This window comes from Eucalyptus grandis, chromosome 11 (genome assembly GCF_016545825.1).
Source record: "Eucalyptus grandis isolate ANBG69807.140 chromosome 11, ASM1654582v1, whole genome shotgun sequence".
NCBI lineage: Eukaryota > Viridiplantae > Streptophyta > Magnoliopsida > Myrtales > Myrtaceae > Eucalyptus > Eucalyptus grandis.
The window spans coordinates 16,809,340-16,828,586 of record NC_052622.1 but is presented as its reverse complement, the minus strand read 5'-3'; the positions used below and the strand labels follow the sequence as shown (position 1 = coordinate 16,828,586).

At 39.1% G+C, this 19,247-nt stretch overlaps 2 protein-coding genes across 2 annotated transcripts; both read left to right on the top strand.

Moving 5' to 3' along the window:
* The first annotated feature begins 981 nt into the window (after nucleotides 1-981).
* LOC104425136 (cytochrome P450 714A1) lies at nucleotides 982-4,063 on the top strand. Its single transcript, XM_010037731.3, has 5 exons — nucleotides 982-1,315; nucleotides 2,007-2,233; nucleotides 2,392-2,642; nucleotides 2,731-3,118; nucleotides 3,366-4,063. Exons 1-5 carry the CDS (start codon nucleotides 1,027-1,029, stop codon nucleotides 3,789-3,791), a joined length of 1,581 nt encoding a protein of 526 aa, XP_010036033.2. The 5' UTR covers nucleotides 982-1,026; the 3' UTR covers nucleotides 3,792-4,063.
* A 10,469-nt stretch (nucleotides 4,064-14,532) lies between these two features.
* LOC120289788 (cytochrome P450 714D1-like) lies at nucleotides 14,533-15,492 on the top strand. Its single transcript, XM_039305136.1, has 4 exons — nucleotides 14,533-14,542; nucleotides 14,595-14,666; nucleotides 14,749-14,954; nucleotides 15,154-15,492. Exons 1-4 carry the CDS (start codon nucleotides 14,533-14,535, stop codon nucleotides 15,490-15,492), a joined length of 627 nt encoding a protein of 208 aa, XP_039161070.1.
* Nucleotides 15,493-19,247: the final 3,755 nt, after the last annotated feature.

Genomic DNA, 19,247 nt, shown 5'->3' with positions numbered 1-19,247 from the left:
GTCGGTAATTTAGCACAAAAATTACTAATTTGCAAACCACATACAAAAAAAAAAAAATGGTTGTTATATTTATAAAGTATTGGCCTCTCAACTTCGGCGTTTAAGGAAAACAGAAACTTTTTTTAGTATTTTAGAGTTCTTGACAATGATTTCGGGTTATCCGCTAGTTGAACAGAAGGATTCGGCCGGTCGGTGCAGTGGATTTCTGGGAAATACAAATTTAATGAGAAAATCCAAATTTGCAAAAGACAAGACGAACACAAGTACACAATCCAAGTTTATATTATTTCATAATTTAATTGTACTTGCCTAGTCCGATGGCTAAACTATAATTAGTGGACGAAATTATTGCGGTTAAAATATGAGTTCCTACCTAAATCAACACACCAGAAAAAAAAAAAATGTTTGTCATTCTTTTGCAAAATTTGTTTTTCAACGGTCAGGTTGTGGCCACGTCAGATTGCACAAATCCACCTCTTCGAGTAATTTTAAGGCCGCACGCCTACACATCGATGATGGTCCGATAGATTTACTCTTATTTTCAACCAGACTTGATTCGAAGACCATAACAAGAGAAGCAAACTCTCTCGCCTTGCCGGTTATTCTTTTAGTAAATTTAAGAAGTAACGATATTTATGCATTCCGCGCGGTCCAAAATTAGGTAGGAACAGAGCATCTTTTCGCTTTCCGAGGACACTCTCAAGTATCAACGACCGGCCAAACGACAGGATCCTCCCAGTTGCGCATTCCCTAGACCGTGTATTCGAACAGCCGACTCCATGTGATAAAAAAATTTATAAAAAAAAAAAAAAAAAAAAACGAAGAAAAGGGTTAAAAAAATAGTGAGATTCCGGTCACTGCTTGCTTTACTAGCATCAGATGGACCAATAAGACTATTTTACGAAGTGACATGTTAATTTGACACAAAGTAGTTTTAGTCTAAATCTGAAGTTGCTCATTATCAATTGCTTGCCATTTCAAGATCAGTTGCACAGGTAGAGAGAGAGAGAGAGAGAGAGAGAGAGAATGGGACGATTCTTCCTGGCGGAGATGCTTTGGTCCTTCGGGGTGATGATCGGATGCAGTCTTGTGCTTCACTGGTGCAACGTACTGTGGCTGAATCACAGGAAGCTGAGAAGGAAGCTCTCGGCACAAGGCGTGACCGGACCGCCACCGCACTTTTTCCATGGCAATGTCGCCGAGATGCGAAGCATCACGACCCAATGCAAGCCAGAACTGCTCCCTCAAGGCCAAATCTCCGACGACTGGGCTTGCTCCATCTTCCCGTTTCACCACCACTGGGCTGGCCGCTATGGTAATCCCTCTTCGTTCTTCTTCAGGGACATCGAGGAAAGAACTAATTCGTACTTTTATTTTGTCACATTTTACAAAGAGCACAGGCTATTGTTATTTTCTGCACCGCCGTTGGTTCATGGATTCCTTTCTGTTAGAACGATTTGGTATAATGTCGTCTTCTCCGCAGACTGGACTGCGTTTTCTTGTGAATGTAGCTTTCTTGTATGTTACTGCAAGTCTGTGAGATGAGATGGCTCCCGCCTGGAACTATACCGATGAGATCCGCTAATTCACGTGGTCATGAGTTTATGCTGTCCTCAAATTGACATCTAAATCTACATTGGCATGCTCACGCGTTGAAGCATTGGCACGTCAGTGACAAACTTAGTATCCCTCAATGTAGCAATCACCCAGTCAAATATTAACCGTACCAAGATAGGCGATCTAGCGAGCCGATAACTTCTAGTCAACTGTTCGACCACGCTTATTTCATCTAGAAGCTTGAGGTATGGATAGGTAGATAATGATAGTATAGATGGCCATATTCACTGGCTGGTGAAATTTCAGATGCCATTGATGTAATGGATAACTTCGATAAGTTAGATCTTACATGAATTTTCCTAATATGCCGTAGTGTCCACTCTGATGAATTCGTAGGACGGCCTGAAGCTTGTTCCATCCCGGGCTTACGTACTGGTTTTTCTATGCAGGCTCGCTGTATATGTACTCAACGAGGCAGAAGCTGAATTTGTACGTGAGTAGGCCGGATTTAATTAAGTTTCTGAACTTACATAAGCCTTTGGATTTGGATAAGCCCTCGACCATAGCAAAGACGCCGAGTCCTTTATTCGGCAAGGGCATTCTGAGGGCCGCCGGACAAAACTGGGCTTTTCAGAGAAAACTAATTGCTCCCCAATTCTTCCTCGACAAAGTTAAGGTAAAAAGATATTGACGGTGAGCACGATCTGTTTCAGTTGGTATAAATGGGGATTCAATAATAAGGTATTTCAATGTTCGACTGTATTGTATGACGATCCTAAAGCACAGAGATGTATTTACTGCTTCAACGTGAAACGGGAGATGGTTTGTATGCAGGGAATGATGGATTTGATGGTGGATTCGACCGTGGCAATGATCGAGAAATGGGAAAGTATGATTTTACAGAGCGATGGGACAGTGGCCGACATGTATATAACTGAAGACTTGAATAGTCTGTCCGCCAATGTCATCGCAAGGGCATGTTTCGGCAGTTCTTACTCGGAAGGTAAGCAGATTTTCGCTAAACTGAGGGCCCTTCAGCACGCCTTAGCAAAACCTGATCGGTTGTTCGGGATCCACAATCGTGGGTAGGTAGTTCTCTTGATATTTGGTCCCCGTGTACTAAACAGATGGATTATATTGGTAAAGGACATTCCCTTTTACGGCATTCTCTAGATTTCTTCCTTCCAAGGCGAACAGAGACTTATGGCGGATAAGAGAAGAGGTCGACTCGCTGATATTGAAGATGGTTAGAGCTCGCCAGGAAGAAAACCGGAAGGCTCTAAAGCCTGAGAAGGACCTGTTGCAAAAGATCCTTGAGAGTGCTGATGTCGACGGCGCCATGAATGAGAAAGCGCGCGATAGTTTTATCGTGGACAGTTGCAAGAATATCTACTTTGCAGGTCATGAGACGATAGCTACGACCATCTCCTGGAGTTTGATGCTGCTCGCAGTGCACCCGGAGTGGCAGGACCGCATCCGTGCCGAGATCTTGGAATTCTACGGAGATCAACTTTATCATCACGGTTCCCTAGACTTTGAGACGCTTCGGAAGCTTAAAGTCGTAAGTGTTGTATGATTCGGCTTATAGACCGCATGCGGGCTCAGCCTAACTGTCCGGGAACCTTGCACTTGCAGGAACTTAAATCAGCGGATCAGTTCTATATTTTCGATTTGAAAACCTCTTGCACATTAAATTACTGCATTTTAAAGATTGAACACAGTCGCCCTAATGGTCGATGATCAGTCCTTCCTCACGGCATTATCATGACTCTTATGGCTCATTTCTCCTGGTGAATTTTGTTATGCAGCTGACCATGGTGATTCAAGAGACACTGCGCCTCTATTGCCCCGGGATCATACTGGTGAAAGAAGCCACGACAGATATCAAGCTGGGAGAGATTGTTGTGCCCAAAGGCGTCATCCTCTGGACATCGATCCCCGCGCTGCACCGGGACCCTGAGAACTGGGGTCCGGACGCCCACGAGTTCAAGCCAGAGAGGTTCAAGGACGGGGTGTCCGAGGCTTGCAAGCATCCTCAGGGGTACATACCGTTCGGGTACGGAAGCAGGTTGTGCCTGGGACAGACTTTCGCGATGCTGGAGATGAAGATCGTTCTCGCCCTCATCCTGTCCCGGTTCTCGTTCTCACTGTCTCCCGAATATCGACACTCCCCGGTTTTCAGGATGGTGTTGATGCCGGAGCACGGGATGAGACTCGTCGTGAGGAAAATCTAAATGGGTCATGGATTCAGGTTGTCCCCAAATGCTGGAGCCGAGGATGTAAATAGTGGATAAGCACCGTTCTTCTCAGAAATTTTCTGATGCTTCACAGTTCCTAGGACCGAGTTGGATTTGGCATCGAATTACTTTGCATTTAGATCTCTGTGGCATGCGGACAACTCAAGAGCCTTAATTATAAGATGACGGAATTAATATGTTGAATGACGAGAAAAATGGGTGGTTTGTGTTGGAAAATTGCTTTGAAATTGAGTAGCACAATGAAGTCATATATTGAGGCGTGATATCACTTTTTTTAAGAAATTATTTGCCCCACAATGTTGTTAATGATTACCGACAAATTTCCTCCAAAACACAATAAAGTTTTGATTAAAAATACTGAATAGCAATTCTAGTGTTTTTTTTTAGGTTTCTCTACGAAATAATTGAAATGATGACTATTTTTTAGAAAGAAAAACTCGAAAAAGACTTGATCCACATTCATGCCAAACCGACATATTTATCTTGGTTTTAATAAACGCAGGCAATCTTCGAGGAAGGTTGCAAAGTGAACAAAATATCCCTTCGGGAAATTTTGCAAAGTGAACAAAGCTACCTCTAAAAGTTGCAAAGTAAACAAGTATATTTTGAAATTGTACCTTGAAAATATATATAAAGTGATCCATTTCTCCCAACTTTCCTACTTGGGATTAGAAAAAGCACATTTTGTTTGTTTGTAAAACCAACAAACAACCAACACTTTGTTTGAGGAGAGCTGGGAACCTGCCACTAATTTCCTTTCTCGACAACGTTTTCTGGGCGTCCGCGATGCAGCCGAAGGGTTGGGCTAGTGTTGTCAATTTCTTGTGAAAAATACGACAACACGACCTGGTCGATGTATATTCAATGAGAGATTCCAAACTTGCACAACACAAACCCAACATACTCAATAACGACATGATCCATTTGAACTCATGACTTACATATCGCCATTTATTGTATTCAAGTTATTGAATGGCTAAAGGACAAGTGCACTTTGACGCGATTGCATTCATAGGACAAAACGATTGCACTTAAAATATGAGATTCCACCTCATCCATCAAAATTGTTTTGAAGTTTGTTTTTGTAACAATCAAATGGTATTTAAATCGACTCTTATGTGTCTCGATTGGTCTACCTCTTTAGGCGATCTTAAGGGGCACTCTTCCGCATCCGGCCGGGTGGATTCGGGGATTTTACTTTGTTTCCAACAACACTTGATCCCAAGACTACAAAAGCACAAACAAACTCTCTTGCCATTTAGTTCAGGCATTACTAGCTTTCCTAACGTATCCTGGACCAAACCCTTTATTAATGAAGAGAAATGCTAGACTTAGATCGGTTTACAGAATTAGTCTGTAAGGTAACATGTTAGATTGTTATTAGTTCCTGAACATGACATACTTGTTAAAAAAGCCGCTCACGTTTCAACGTCACTTCATAAATCAATTTTTATATATCGGTTTTAGTAAGTCTACCGTTGCTCGTTATTAATGACTCTGCATTTTCTTTTTGCTTTATACACAAAGCAGTAATAAGATCAGTTGCTGAAAGAGAGAGGGAGAGAGAGAATGAGGAGACTCTTCGTGGTGGAGATAAACTGGTCTTTTGAGTGGATAATTGTATGCAGTCTAGTGCTCCATGCGTGCAGCATACTGCGGCTGAATCTCAGAAAGCTGAGATGAAAGCTCTCCGAGCAAGGCATAACCGGACCGCCACAGACCCTTTTTATGGCAACATGGCCAAGATGCGAAGCATTGCAGCCGGATGCGAGCCCGAACTGCTTCCTCAAGGCCAAGTCTCTCACGACTGGGCTTACTCCATCCTCCCATATCTCCACCACTGGGCTCGCCGCTACAGCAACGCCTCTCCATTCTGTCTTCTTCTACTTCTACGGGAAGAACCAATGCATACCTTTAGTTTCATTTTATTCTTCGACGGGCAAGCACTTCGTTCTGACTTCATGTTTTTTTCTGTGCCTTTGGTTCATGGATTTCTTTATGTTAGAATGACTTGGTATATTTTCATCTTCTTTCTAGACCGGAGTGCTTTTTTCTTGTGACATGTAGGGTACGTTTGGTTCGGATTCTAATGGCTTTCGGCCTTCAAAGCCCCTTCGAAAATGCTTTGAATCCGTTTAGCAACTATTTTGAAATAATTTTCAGTGAAAGTCGGCGTGGGAAGGGAAAGCCCAATACTAGTAGAGACTAGTTTTGAGTTTCAGCATTTAGCCAAATGCTTTGAAACTTATTTTTCTTTTTTCCAAAACTATCATCACTCATTCTTCAAATTTCTTATTTTGTCCTCGTTATTATTTTTTTAAATGCCACAAAAATCAAATTTATAACAATTCTAAAAAAATTAAATATATTTTGGCATTTAAAAATATATATTTATATATTTGACTTTTTAGCATTATTTTCAAAATTTATATTTAAAAAGTTGCCTATATTATTTTTTTCAATTTTAAAAAATAAAAATTAAAAAATTCCAATAAAGGATTTGGTCTTTTAAAAATATTAGCATTATTTTCAAATTTATATTTAAAAAGTTGCATACATTATTTTTTTCAATTTTAAACAAATAAAAATCAAAAAATTCCAATGAAGGGTTTGGTCTTTATAAAATATATATATATATATATATATATATATATATATATATATATGTGTGTATTTGATTTTTTTTTTAGCATTATTTTCAATTTTATATTTAAAAATTGCACACATTTTTTTCAATTTTAAACAAATAAAAATTAAAAAATTTCGACAAAGGATTTGGTCTTTTTTAAAAAAAATTGTATATATGTATTTTATTTTTTTAGCATTATCATCAAAATTTATATTTAAAAAGTTACATACATTATTTTTTTTTTTCAAATTTAAGCAAAGAAAAAAATTTTAAAATTCTGATGAAGGATTTGGTCTTTTTTTTTTTTTTTTAAAGTCATATATGTATTGATTTTTTTAGTATTATTATCAAAATTTATATTTAAAAAGTTGCATACATTAATTTTTCAATTTTAAAAAAATGAAATTAAAAAAAAAAACCAATATTAATCACTCAAAAGGCTTTTCAAATATGTTTTCTACCAAATGATATTTCTCTCAAAGTTGTTTCTAAAAGTATAATTTACCAAATGGCATTTGCATTTGCCAAAAGTCCTTTAGGCAAAACTACTTTGCATTTTTCAATGGGCTTTCAAAATGCTGAACTAAATACACCCGTAGCTTCTTTGTATGTGCTGCAAGTCTGTGATGTGAGATGGTTACTCTTTGTAAAAAATCAGCTAGACGGATGAGATCCTATAATTCATGCAATGAGCAATTGCATTGTCTTTGAATCGACATCTACATCTACTTCGGCATGCTTACCAATTGAAGCGCTACCACAGTGATGAGAAAACTTAGTATCAATCGATATAGCAATCGCACAGTTGAATATTGTCCATACGAAGATAGGTGATCTAGAGAGCCACTGTTTGACCATGCTTATTTCATCAAGAATCTCCAGGTATTGATAGGTTGCTCGCAATCTGGCATAAATCCTCATTGTACCTGTTGATAATGATGGTACAGATGGTCATATTCACTGGCTGGTGAATTATCAGATACCATTGATGCAATAGATGATTTTATTAAGTGATCTTGCATGAATTTCCGTAACATGCCAAGGCGTCTGCTTAGATGGATCCAGAGGACGGCCAGAAGCTTGTTCCGTCGCCAACTTATCTGCTAGTTTTTTCATGCAGGCTTGTTCTATATGTACTCGAAGAGGCAGAAGCTGAACTTGCACGTTAATATACCGGATTTAATAAGGTTTTTGAACTTACATAAGCCTTTTGATTTGGATAAGCCATCGGCCCTGGTAAACACGCCGAATCCTTTATTCGGCAAGGCAATAATGAGAGCCACCGGACAAAATTGGGCTTCTCAGAGGAAACTAATTCTTCCCAATTCTTCCTCGACGAAGTTAAGGTAAATCAATATCGATGTGAACTCAATCTGTTCAGTTTGTATAAGTGGGGATTCAGGATGAAGGTAATTCAATGTTCAGCTGTACTGGACGACAATGGTATCACAGAAAAATCTATTTACTGCTTCAACGTGTAATGCTAGATGGTTTATATGCTGGGCATGATGGATTTGATCGTGGACTCAAGCATGACATTGGTCGAGAAATGGGAAAGGATGATTCTAGAGAGAGATGACATGTTTGCGAGACTTGAATAGTCTGTCTGCCAATGTTATCGCAACAGCATGTTTTGGCAGTTCTTACTTGGAAGGTGAGCAGGTTTTCACTAAATTGAGGACCCTTCAGTATGCCTTGTTGAAACCTGATCGGTTGTGTGGAGTCCGCAATCTGGGGTAGGTAGTTCTCTTGATGTTCGGTCACCCTATGTACTGAACAGATGAATTATATTGGTAAAGGATATTCCTATTCACGGCATTCTCTAGATTTCTTCCTTCCAAGGTGAACAGAGGCTTATGGCGGATAAGAGAGGAGGTCGACTCGCTGATACTGAAGGTGGTAAGTGTTATTAATTTTTTTGTGATCCCACATTTTAGACCTGTATTTTCTCTTAAAGTTGCGACTGTTTGATCCACGCTTCGTACTCTTTCGTGACAACCGCCCGTCTTGATGGGAGACGATGTATAAATAGGAACGTACGTTCATTTCTGACGGGTGATCAAGATCTAACACAAAATCCTCACATTTAGAATACACCATTAGTACGTGAGGAAATTTGGTTAGTAGAGTGTCCCCAATTTTGTTTGATTTCAGGTTTTCTGACGAACGCGAACAAGAACAATGGCTGGAGGTTTGTCTTCGATTGATCCTGGCTTCCGCATATGAATTATTTTGTCTCACATTTGGTATCAGAGCGTGTTTATTGCCTCTGCCTTGTTTTTTCGAATTTTTTGCTGTATTTTTCGGGCATTTTAGACATGAACAGTAACTCGGCATTTTGAGGCCAAGAGAGAAACTCCCAAATTCCGGGCAAAATCCGCACGACCCACCCTTTGATTTTGGACCCATTCGGTCGCTCCGCCATGAGGAACGTTAGCCATGAGTTTTTCCGGTATATTGGTGTTCGCCGGAGGCTAATCGGACGGCGGAAGTCTCTGTGGTTGAAGTTTTGTGTTTTTGGGAATTTTCTTATGATTTGGGGCTTATTTCTTCGTCATTTTCGCCGAAACTTGAACCCATGTAGTCGTGCTGGCATGCTCTTCAAAACCCATAATTCATTTCGGTCGAGATGGGCTGCCGGAGAAGAAACGGCCGGTGAAACCGCGGCGGAACGGCGAAAACCGGCGAAGAATTCTGTTCGCGCGAGGAAGAAGGCGCGTGGATCCCACGCGCGCTGCGGTTGCGGCGCGTGGAAACCACGCCACGCGCTCTCACGCGCGCGGCAACCGTTGCGCGCGTGGGATTCACGCGCGCGGCAGTTGCCAGGCGCGTGCGTTGCACGCGCACGTGCTCGGCACGCGCCCGTCGTCTCCCACCCGCGGCTTCTTTTTGCACTTTTGCCCCAAATTTTTCATGTTTTTGCAATCTTGCCCTTGGCCAATTTATTTATTTACTGTTCTGCCCTTGATGTATTTATTTATTATGTTATTTTATACATAAAATTAAATGTCCAATGGTCCATATAATTAATTAATTAGAGAGTGGCCACAACATCTTTAATTAATTAAATTATATATTAAGAGCCTCCGGATCATATTTAGAAATGGACATTGATTGTAATTAATTATATTAATATGATGAATTTTATCCCACAGGAATTTTCATTATATTAATATGATTAATTAGGATGAAATATCATATTATTTTTCTTAATTTACCCACAGGGATTAAGAAAATGCATATAATATGGTAGTTTCTTCATGAAGTAATTATGAATCTATTTAAATTAAAAACTTAGCCCACAGGTATTTTTATGTTATGTGATTCATATTGTGACATGTTTACATTGGTAAAACATGATTTATTTGTACATAGTTGCCTCAAATTTTGTGACATAAGCATGATTATTTGATATGCAGTTTCGCAACCTGTGAATTTCTCTGAATTTAAGTTTGATGTTCCTATCTTTGAATGGTGAGAACTATAAAGTTTGGAAGGAGTCGTTCTTCTTCAATTGGGGTGATTGGACATTGACTATGTTATAAGGAAAGACGAACCACCTCCTGCTCCGATTCGAGCACTCCAGTGAGATAGCTCTTTATAACCAATGGGAGCGGTCCAACCGCATTTGTGCCATGTTTATAAGAGCTAAGATATCTCCTAGTATTCGTGGTTCGGTTGCTCGGCATAGCAATGCTAAGGCTTTATTGGAGGCCATAGATGCGCAATTTGAAAGTTCTGAGAAGGCGCATGCCATGACCCTAATTATGAAGTTTTCATCATTGAAGCTCACTAGTGTTAGAGGTGTGCGTGAGCACATCATGCAAATGAGGAACATTGCAGCTCAGCTTAAGAACCTTGAGGTTGAGATATCTGAATCCTTTCTTGTGTATTATATTCTGAACACTCTCTCACAACTCCCACAACAGTATGCTCCTTTCAAGATCTCTTATAACACACATAAGAATAAATGGTCTATTAATGAACTAGTGACCATGTGTGTTCAAGAGGAAGAAAGACTGGTTATGGAATTGGGAGAAAGTGCTCATTTGGCAACACAAGGAAAGAATAAGGGCCATGGCAAGTATAAGAGAAAAGGTAAAATACCTCCCCAAGCTGACATTAAGAAAGAATCCAAATGCTTCTTTTGTAAACGAAGGGGCATATAAGGAAGGATTGTGTCAAATTTAAGGCACAGCTCGAGAAGAAATGTAATCCAATCTCTTGTGTTTATTATGAATCTAATACGACTGATGTAAGTCACAACACTTGGTGGATTGATTCTGGATCTACAATCCATATTTCGAATTCCTTGCAGGGTTTTCAAAACCACCGGAAGCTAGTGGGAAGTGAACAAAGTATCTATTCAGGAAACAAGATGCGTTCGCATGTGGTAGCTATTGGGACATATAGACTAGTTCTCAATAGTGGTTTTGTTTTAGATTTGGAAAAGACCTTTTATGTTCCTAGTTTTTCTAGAAACTTAATTTCAGTTTCAAGACTTGTACCTTTGGGATACTCTTTTAACTTTTCAGATTCAAACTTCTGTTTATCATTTAAATCTGAAATTGTCGGGAGTGGTACTTTGTCTGATGGTCTTTTTCGAATTAATTTACAAGACAATGCCTATTATGATGCGATGCATGTTCATGATAAAGCTGGTATGAAACGATGTGTTGTGAAAGAACATTCCTCTATGTTGTGGCACCGGAGATTGGGACATATCTCCATAGAAAGAATTAAGCGATTAGTAAATGATAGAGTACTTGGTACATTAGATTTTACTAATTGTGATACTTGTGTGGACTGCATAAAGGGAAAGCAGACTAACAAGTCAAAGAAAGGTGTCAAGAGGAGTACAGAAATATTAGAAATCATACATACGGATATTTGTAGTCCGAATATGGACTCATGTGGTCAGAAATACTTCATCTCCTTTATAGATGATTATTCACGTTATATGTATCTCTACTTGATTCATAATAAATATGAAGCATTAGATGCCTTTAAAGTATTTAAGGCGGAAGTAGAGAAACAATGCAATAAGCAAATTAAGATCGTGAGATCAGATAGAGGTGGAGAACTCTATGGTAGATACACTGAAGATGGACAAGCACCTGGTCCATTTGCAAGGTTTCTTCAAGAGCATGGGATAGTTGCCCAATATACTATGCCTGTTTCTCCATACCAAAATGGCGTAGCAGAAAGAAGAAATCGGACCTTATTAGACATGGTGCGTAGTATGCTTAGTAGCTCCAAACTTCCTAAATTCTTATGGACTTAAGCACTTAAGACGGCAGTGTACATATTAAACCGAGTTCCGACCAAGGCTGTCCCAAAGACACCTTTTGAGTTATTTAAGGGTTGGAAACCAAGTTTACATCATGTGCGCGTTTGGGGATGCCCGTCTGAAGTGAGAATTTATAATCCACAAGAAAAGAAGTTGGACCCAAGGACCATAAGTGGGTATTTCATTGGATATGCCGAAAGGTCTAAGGGATATAGGTTTTATTGTCCATCTCATACCACTAGGATTGTGGAATCAAGAAACGCTAAATTTCTTGAAAATGATTTGATCAGTGGGAGCGATCGATCGAAGGACCTTGATCCTAAGAAAGATCATATAGATACTCAACCTTCCACCTCAAGTTTAAGATTGGTTGTTGCACATAATGCCCATTTAGTTCAACCGGCTATTGAACAACCAATCGTTGAAGTTCCACAACCTGCTAATATTGATCTAGTAGATCCAGTTGTTCAGCAATTACCAGAAACTGTTGAACAACCAGTTGAGCAACATGCTCCTCAAGAGAATGTTGATCCAACATTGAGAAGATCTACTAGAATAAAGAAATCGGCTATTCCTAGTGATTATATTGTGTATTTACAAGAGTCTAACTACAATATTGGAGCTGAGAATGATCCTAAAACGTTTTCACAAGCCATGGATAGTGATAAATCCAATTTGTGGTATAATGCCATGAAGGAAAAGATGAGTTCTATGGCATCTAACAAAGTCTAGGATTTGGTTAAGTTACCTAATGGTGCGAAAGCCATTGGTTGTAAATGGGTCTTCAAAACTAAGAAAGATTCATTGGGTAACATTGAAAGATATAAGGCTAGACTTGTTGCCAAAGGATTCACTCAAAAGGAAGGAATCGATTACACGGAGACATTTTCTCCTGTATCTAAGAAAGATTCCCTTCGTATTGTTTTGGCATTGGTTGCCCATTTTGATATGGAATTATATCAGATGGATGTGAAAACGGCGTTCCTCAATGGAGAACTAGAGGATGAGGTTTACATGAAACAACCTGAAGGATTCTCCTCTAGTAAAGGTGAGCATTTGGTGTGCAAGCTTAAGAAATCTATATATGATTTGAAACAAGCATCCCGCCAATGGTACTTAAGGTTTCATGATGTTATCTCTTCATTTGGTTTTATAGAGAATGTCGTGGATCAATGTATATACCAGAAGGTTAGTGGGAGCAAAATTTGTTTCCTTGTCTTTGTATGTGGATGATATACTACTTGCAACCAATGATAAGGGGTTGCTACATGAGGTGAAACAGTTCCTCTCTAGGAGTTTTGACATGAAGGATATGGGTGAGGCATCTTATGTCATTGGCATTAAGATCCATAGAGATAGATCTCGAGGAATTTTAGGACTATCTCAAGAAACCTATATCAATAAGGTCCTAGAGAGATTTCGGATGAAAGATTGTTCACCAAGTATAGCACCCATTGTGAAGGGTGACAGGTTCAATTTGAACCAATGCCCGAAGAACGATCTAGAAAGGAAACAAATGTGCAACATTCCATATGCTTCTGCTGTTGGAAGCTTGATATATGCTCAGGTTTGCACTCGACCTGACATCGCTTTTCTTTGTGGGAATGTTGGGAAGATATCGAGTAATCCGAGGTTTAGACCCTTTGGAGAGCTGCAAAGAAAGTGATGAGATACCTTCAAGGTACCAAAGACTATATGTTTATGTATAGACGGACTGACAACCTGGAAGTGGTTGGTTATTCAGATTTGGACTTCGCGAGTTGCGTTGATTCACGAAAATCAACATCTGGATACATTTTCATGTTAGCTGGCGGAGCCGTGTCATGGAGAAGTGCTAAGCAGACTTTGACCGCCACTTCCACTATGGAGGCTGAGTTCGTTTCTTGTTTTGAGGCTACCTCGAAGAGTTTCATTGCTGGGCTTAGAATTGTTGATTATATTTCTAGGCCATTAAGAATATATTGTGACAATTCAGCTGCGGTTTTTATGGCTAAAAATGCCAAAAGTGGCAGTCGAAGTAAGCATATCAACATTAAGTATTTAGCCATAAGGGAACGTGTTAAGGAGAATAAAGTGGTCATTGAACACATTAGCACTGAATTAATGATAGCTGATCCTTTAACTAAAGGCATGCCACCAATGAAGTATAAGGATCATGTAACTAGTATGGGAATAGGTCCCATCATGTAATTTGTCGTCATATGAACGATTTTTGTTGTATGAAACTCTTGTTCAATTGTAATGTTGATTCTCAATTTTGTGTACACATTTTGTTGTTTATGAGAATAACATTTATCCTTGGTTTTGGAATAAACATGGGGTTTATTCATTAAGATATGTTGTCACATATAGGCTGACATTAAAGCAATAAGATGCATTGTGATACATGGAAGATATTACTCACTCTTAGAGGACATGTCGCCATGATTCATGTGTTTTGTTTCTTTTCTTTAAGCATAAAGTTTTCGTGGAATTAGTTGGACAATTCGTATGATGAAAATGATGGGATCAAGTGGGAGAATGTTATTAATTTTTTTGTGATCCCATATTTTAGACCTGCATTTTCTCTTAAAGTTGCGACTGTTCGATCCACGCTTCGTACCCTTTCGTGACAACCGCCCGTCTTGATGGGAGACGATGTATAAATAGGAACGTACGTTCATTTCTGACGGGTGATCAAGGTCTAACACAAAATCCTCACATTTAGAATACACCATCAGTACGTGAGGAAATTTGGTTAGTAGAGTGTCCCCAATTTTGTTTGATTTCAGGTTTTCTGACGAACGCGAACAAGAACAATGGCTGGAGGTTTGTCTTCGATTGATCCTGGCTTCCGCATATGAATTATTTTGTCTTACAGTAAGAGCTCACCAGGAAGAAAACCGGAGTTCTCTGAAGCCTGAGAAGGACCTGTTGCAAATGATCCTTGAGAGTGCTGATGTTGACGACACCATGAATGAGAAAAGCGTGTTTTAGTTTCGTTGTGGACAGTTGCAAGAATATCTACTTTGCAGGTCAGGAGACGACTGCCACGACCATATCCTGGAGTTTGATGCCGTTCGCCTTGCACCCTGAGCGGCAGGACCGCATCCGTGCTGAGATCGTGGAATTCTGTGGAGATCGACTCTGTCATGGTGGTTCCCTAGACTTCGAGAACGCTTCAGAAGCTCAAAGTTGTAAGTGTTGTATGATTTGGCTTTTAGGCCTCATCGCGGGCTTGGTCTACCGGTCTAGGAATCTTGCGGGAACTCAGATAATAAGATCAGTTCTATAGTTTCGATTTAAAAACCGCTTAGACAATGAATTACCGCATCTTAAAAGATTGATGACAATCGCCCTAATAGTCGGCAATTAGTCCTTACTTGCGGCATTGTCACAACTCTCGCGGCTCATTTCTCCCGGTGAGTTTTATTGTGCAGCTAACCGTGGTGACTCAAGAGACGTTGTGCCTCTACTGCCCTGCGATCGTACTGGTGTACAATCGACGTGCCCAAAGGCACCGGGAAAGAGCTCAAGCCGGAGAGGTTCAAGGACGTGGTGTCCGAGGGTTGCAAGCATCCTCAGGCGTACGTGCCATCCGGGTACGCGAGCAGGCTGTACTGGTACGAACTTTCGTGATGCTGGAGATGAAGATCGTCCTCACCTTCATCCTGTCCCGGTTCTCGTTCTCCCTCTCTCCCAAATATCGACCCTCCCCGGTTTATCGGATGGTGTTGGTGCCGGAATACGGGATGAGGCTCGTCTTGAGGAAAATCTAGATGGTCATGGACAGAGGCTGTCCCCAAAATTTTAAGTCCTAAGGGTGTAATAGTGTATAAGCAGTAGTTTTCTAAGAATCGAGTTAGTAGCCACTCGTATAGGACGTTATCGATCAGACTGGTGGCTACATGATCAATGACCGGGCCAAGCCAGGTGAGCCTGAACGCTTTGTGTCCTCCTTTTTCTTTCACTCCTTCCGAGAAACCCTTAGCCGATTACGATGAAGGTTGTGTAATTTTATATACCGCATTTTTCTTCGTCCTATGACCTCGGTGGTGATCATTCAATTCCTTATGATTAGCGTCGGTATAGGCGGTTTCACTTCCAATTACTATCCATTCTAGCTTCCTTGCATGTTTCATATTCAAGACTTTTTCACTCTGTGGAGTATTGGTTTCGCCTCTGCAATGTAGCGTGATTAATCTTATTTCACCTAGAAAAAGTGTACCTAGTCTTATACTTTTGAAAGTTCTTAAAATAGAAATGTTGATCATTCTCTTTGAGAGGTTTGTTGCACTATCCCTTCATTTTTATTTTTATTTTTTCCAAGTAGGACTCTTCCCTCTTATAAGGGCTTACTTCACTCAATGCCATTGATTTCAATGAATTTTTCGTATCAAAAATTAGTAATGTAACACCTCCAATAAAGTGTTTTCCTCGATAACTTTTATTATCGTCTCTCATTGTTACTATTATACTATTGGTTACATGAATTATGACCCGACATCATGTCGTAACCACGATTAGGAATTTTTAAATATTATCAAGTCTTTGCATTTTACGTCAATATGTTATGTGAACTAAGAATTTCGCTTTTTTGTCCAAATGTGGAGGATTCACATATAACGAGATGTAATTTAATGCATTATTTATATAAAATACATATTTCGATCTCGACACAAATGAAAAGATTCATGTCTATGCAACGCGCCTATGCTGCTTAGTAAAAGAAGAAAACGCAACCAATGAATGAGATGAAAAACGAAAGAGATTCATTCGTGCTAAATATCAGTTAAGAAAAATAAACATAATTTCCTATATTCGAAGGATAATTGGAGGGTTTCTAATCACCTTATCCTATCATATCTAATCCGAATCCAGATTACCGAATGTAGTGATTTTATCTAATATATGAATATAGATGTGCTAAAAAACCTACGAAGTTAATATGCAAAAATGTTTTTTTTTTTTTCGTGGGATGGATACAATCAAACTTTAGTATATGTATTTCCAATTATTCTAAGTATGTACTTGTTTATCATTTGGATCGTTTTTTAGACTTCAGAGCATGTAACATCATCTGTTCATTTGTGCTTGTAGCCTTATCGAGAAGCGGAATTAAGGGTTACTCTCCATTTATTTCGTGAAAATATTTTCTTACAAATGACCGCTTAGATCGCTTACAAAAATAAATGAACGAAAAATATTTTTATCATTTATGAAAAATTTTAGACATAAATTGTTATCGATAATAAAAAAATTCATTGATTAATTATTTCAAGCTATACAATTAATGATTTTAAGATATATATATATTCAAAATTATTTATCTTTTCGCAAAATAAATAGATGGATGATTTTCTAAAGAATAAAAATGAACGGAAAAGAACTGCAAAGGCATTATTCCAACGAAAATCAAATAATAAAGGAACTCAAAAGAGAGACAAGGTTATAGTCTATTGGGCTTGGATTTGTGGGCCTTGGTGGCCCATAGCGAGCCCAGATCAAGGTCCACTAAGTGTTAAATAAAAAATGTTATCTTCATCACAACAAAACTCATGCCAGCAAAAAGAAATGATTTTCTTGATCAACAAGCTTTAATCACACGCTTAGATTACTCAAGAAGCAATAGATACCTTGCTGAGAACGCCTGTCCGAGCACCATTTAGAGCAGACATTCATAATTAAACAACTACAAAAACTTAACCAATTTCTAATTGAATCGAATTTCAATTTACCTATCTACACAAGCACAAAGGTACAAGTTAAATTCATCCGGGGTTTGGATATGGGTCCATCATAAAATCACGTGAAAATCAAGGCTCAATGCTCCATATATATATATATATATATATATAATTTTTATTACACAAGGATCATTTTTTGGGTTTTGGAGAAGAATAAGGGAACCAAGCTTCTTCAAAATGCTTAGGAGCTAAGGACAACAATGATTCGACCAAAAAATTGGGGACAATTATGAAGTTTCCGACGTCGCTGTCGCCGTCAGTGAGAAAAGGCCCGGGTACGGCAACGGGGCCAGGGTGGTGCGCGTGGAGTGGGCCCCAACCCAGCCCGGGACAAAAACAGGGGAAATTGCCTTGCTTTTGTACGATGTTGGACGTGCCCCTACTCTACTCGTGGGGAGTTGGAATTTATGTATTTACAAACAAAGGAACAAATTCAAATAAAATGAAACGGGTCAATTTTAAATTCAGTCCATATTCATTTTCGCTGCACTTCGCGTGCCTTCAATGTATTAAAATGCGTTACTTAATACCTGTGAATTGACTCATCGGACAAGATTGGATCAAGTTTGCGTAAGATCGAAAATGATCCAACTCAAATTGATTAATTTCCATATAATAAAAATCAAGTATTCCGTACTTGACTCTATTCATATTACTAAAATAATTATATATCTAAATTGAGATGAGGGCACGTAAGGAGCGAGCATGAGATTTGAGTATGGGCAAGAGAAAGCCCTAGAAATAAATTGAATCTAAATAAGTTATAAATCCATTTAATGCATATATTATTTTAGGTTTTACCATTTTAAACCATTTATAGTTCATTTACCCAAAATAACTGACTCATATAATAATCCAGCCCATCAAATATGGATCAAGAAATGAATCTATGATCCAATTTGATAAGTCCATCCATCAATCACAGACGGGATTTGAATCAAACTTCTTTTGAGCGAAAACAATTCCTTTTCTGATCATGGGGGGGATGGTGTGGCGGTAAGAAGAAAGAGCAAAGCGACCCTTCGATGGAGGTCTACAAAATGACACCTTAAGAAACGAAAAGGGAAGTGTTGATGTGGCCACGGTCAGCGTCGTTTGGTTGGATTGGGCAAAGGATCCTCGGCGCAATTCCAGAGTTCACACTTCGTTTCCATTTCCACTCGGGCCCTACCGCCAGGCCTCAATTAAGCTTCTACACGAGTCCTCAATTAACCAATCACGGATCTTTTCACGTCACGCCGAACGAAACAAAATAAGATGAAGATACTTGTCCGCTACGCATTAGGCATCAGCACAAACGGACGCTCTGAAAACTCGGATGGCCATCCTTGTTTTGTTTCCATTTGTATATTTTCATGTTTAGCATTGAGTAATCTCCGATTTTACTTTTTTTCTAATCTTGAGTGTCGAATAAGTAACTTATTTTCAGGCCACATCAATATCAAAATGAGCTGTCATGTCATGTCCAAATTTTTAGTATGGATGAGTTCTCATCTCATGACATCATTTCACCGTGAAAATGTCTTAGATTTGTACACATTCGGAAGGACGGCGAATGTAAACTATTGATGTTCTTTTATCTTTTTCTATATTTAACCTCATATGGCCCAACGACAAGTTAAGTATTTTTTAGCAATACTCTTAAAAAGTTATTGCTTCTTATTTATTGGAGATTTGATCCGTCAGCCCAAATGGATGCTTTGACAACTTGTATGCCCATTTTTTGTTTTGTTTTCGTTTGTAATTTTTCATGTTTAATATCAAGTTATCTCGAGTGTCATGTTCGA

Bases quoted from the DNA above. Each gene is read 5' to 3' on its own strand.
- LOC120289788 (XM_039305136.1), top strand. The intron at 14,667-14,748 runs GTGCTGATGTTG...TCTACTTTGCAG, and splicing joins GTTGCAAATGATCCTTGAGA to GTCAGGAGACGACTGCCACG. The intron at 14,955-15,153 runs GTCTACCGGTCT...TTTATTGTGCAG, and splicing joins TAGGCCTCATCGCGGGCTTG to CTAACCGTGGTGACTCAAGA.
- LOC104425136 (XM_010037731.3), top strand. From the start codon at position 1,027: ATGGGACGATTCTTCCTGGCGGAGATGCTTTGGTCCTTCGGGGTGATG. The intron at 2,234-2,391 runs GTAAAAAGATAT...GTTTGTATGCAG, and splicing joins TCTTCCTCGACAAAGTTAAG to GGAATGATGGATTTGATGGT. The intron at 2,643-2,730 runs GTAGGTAGTTCT...GGCATTCTCTAG, and splicing joins TTCGGGATCCACAATCGTGG to ATTTCTTCCTTCCAAGGCGA.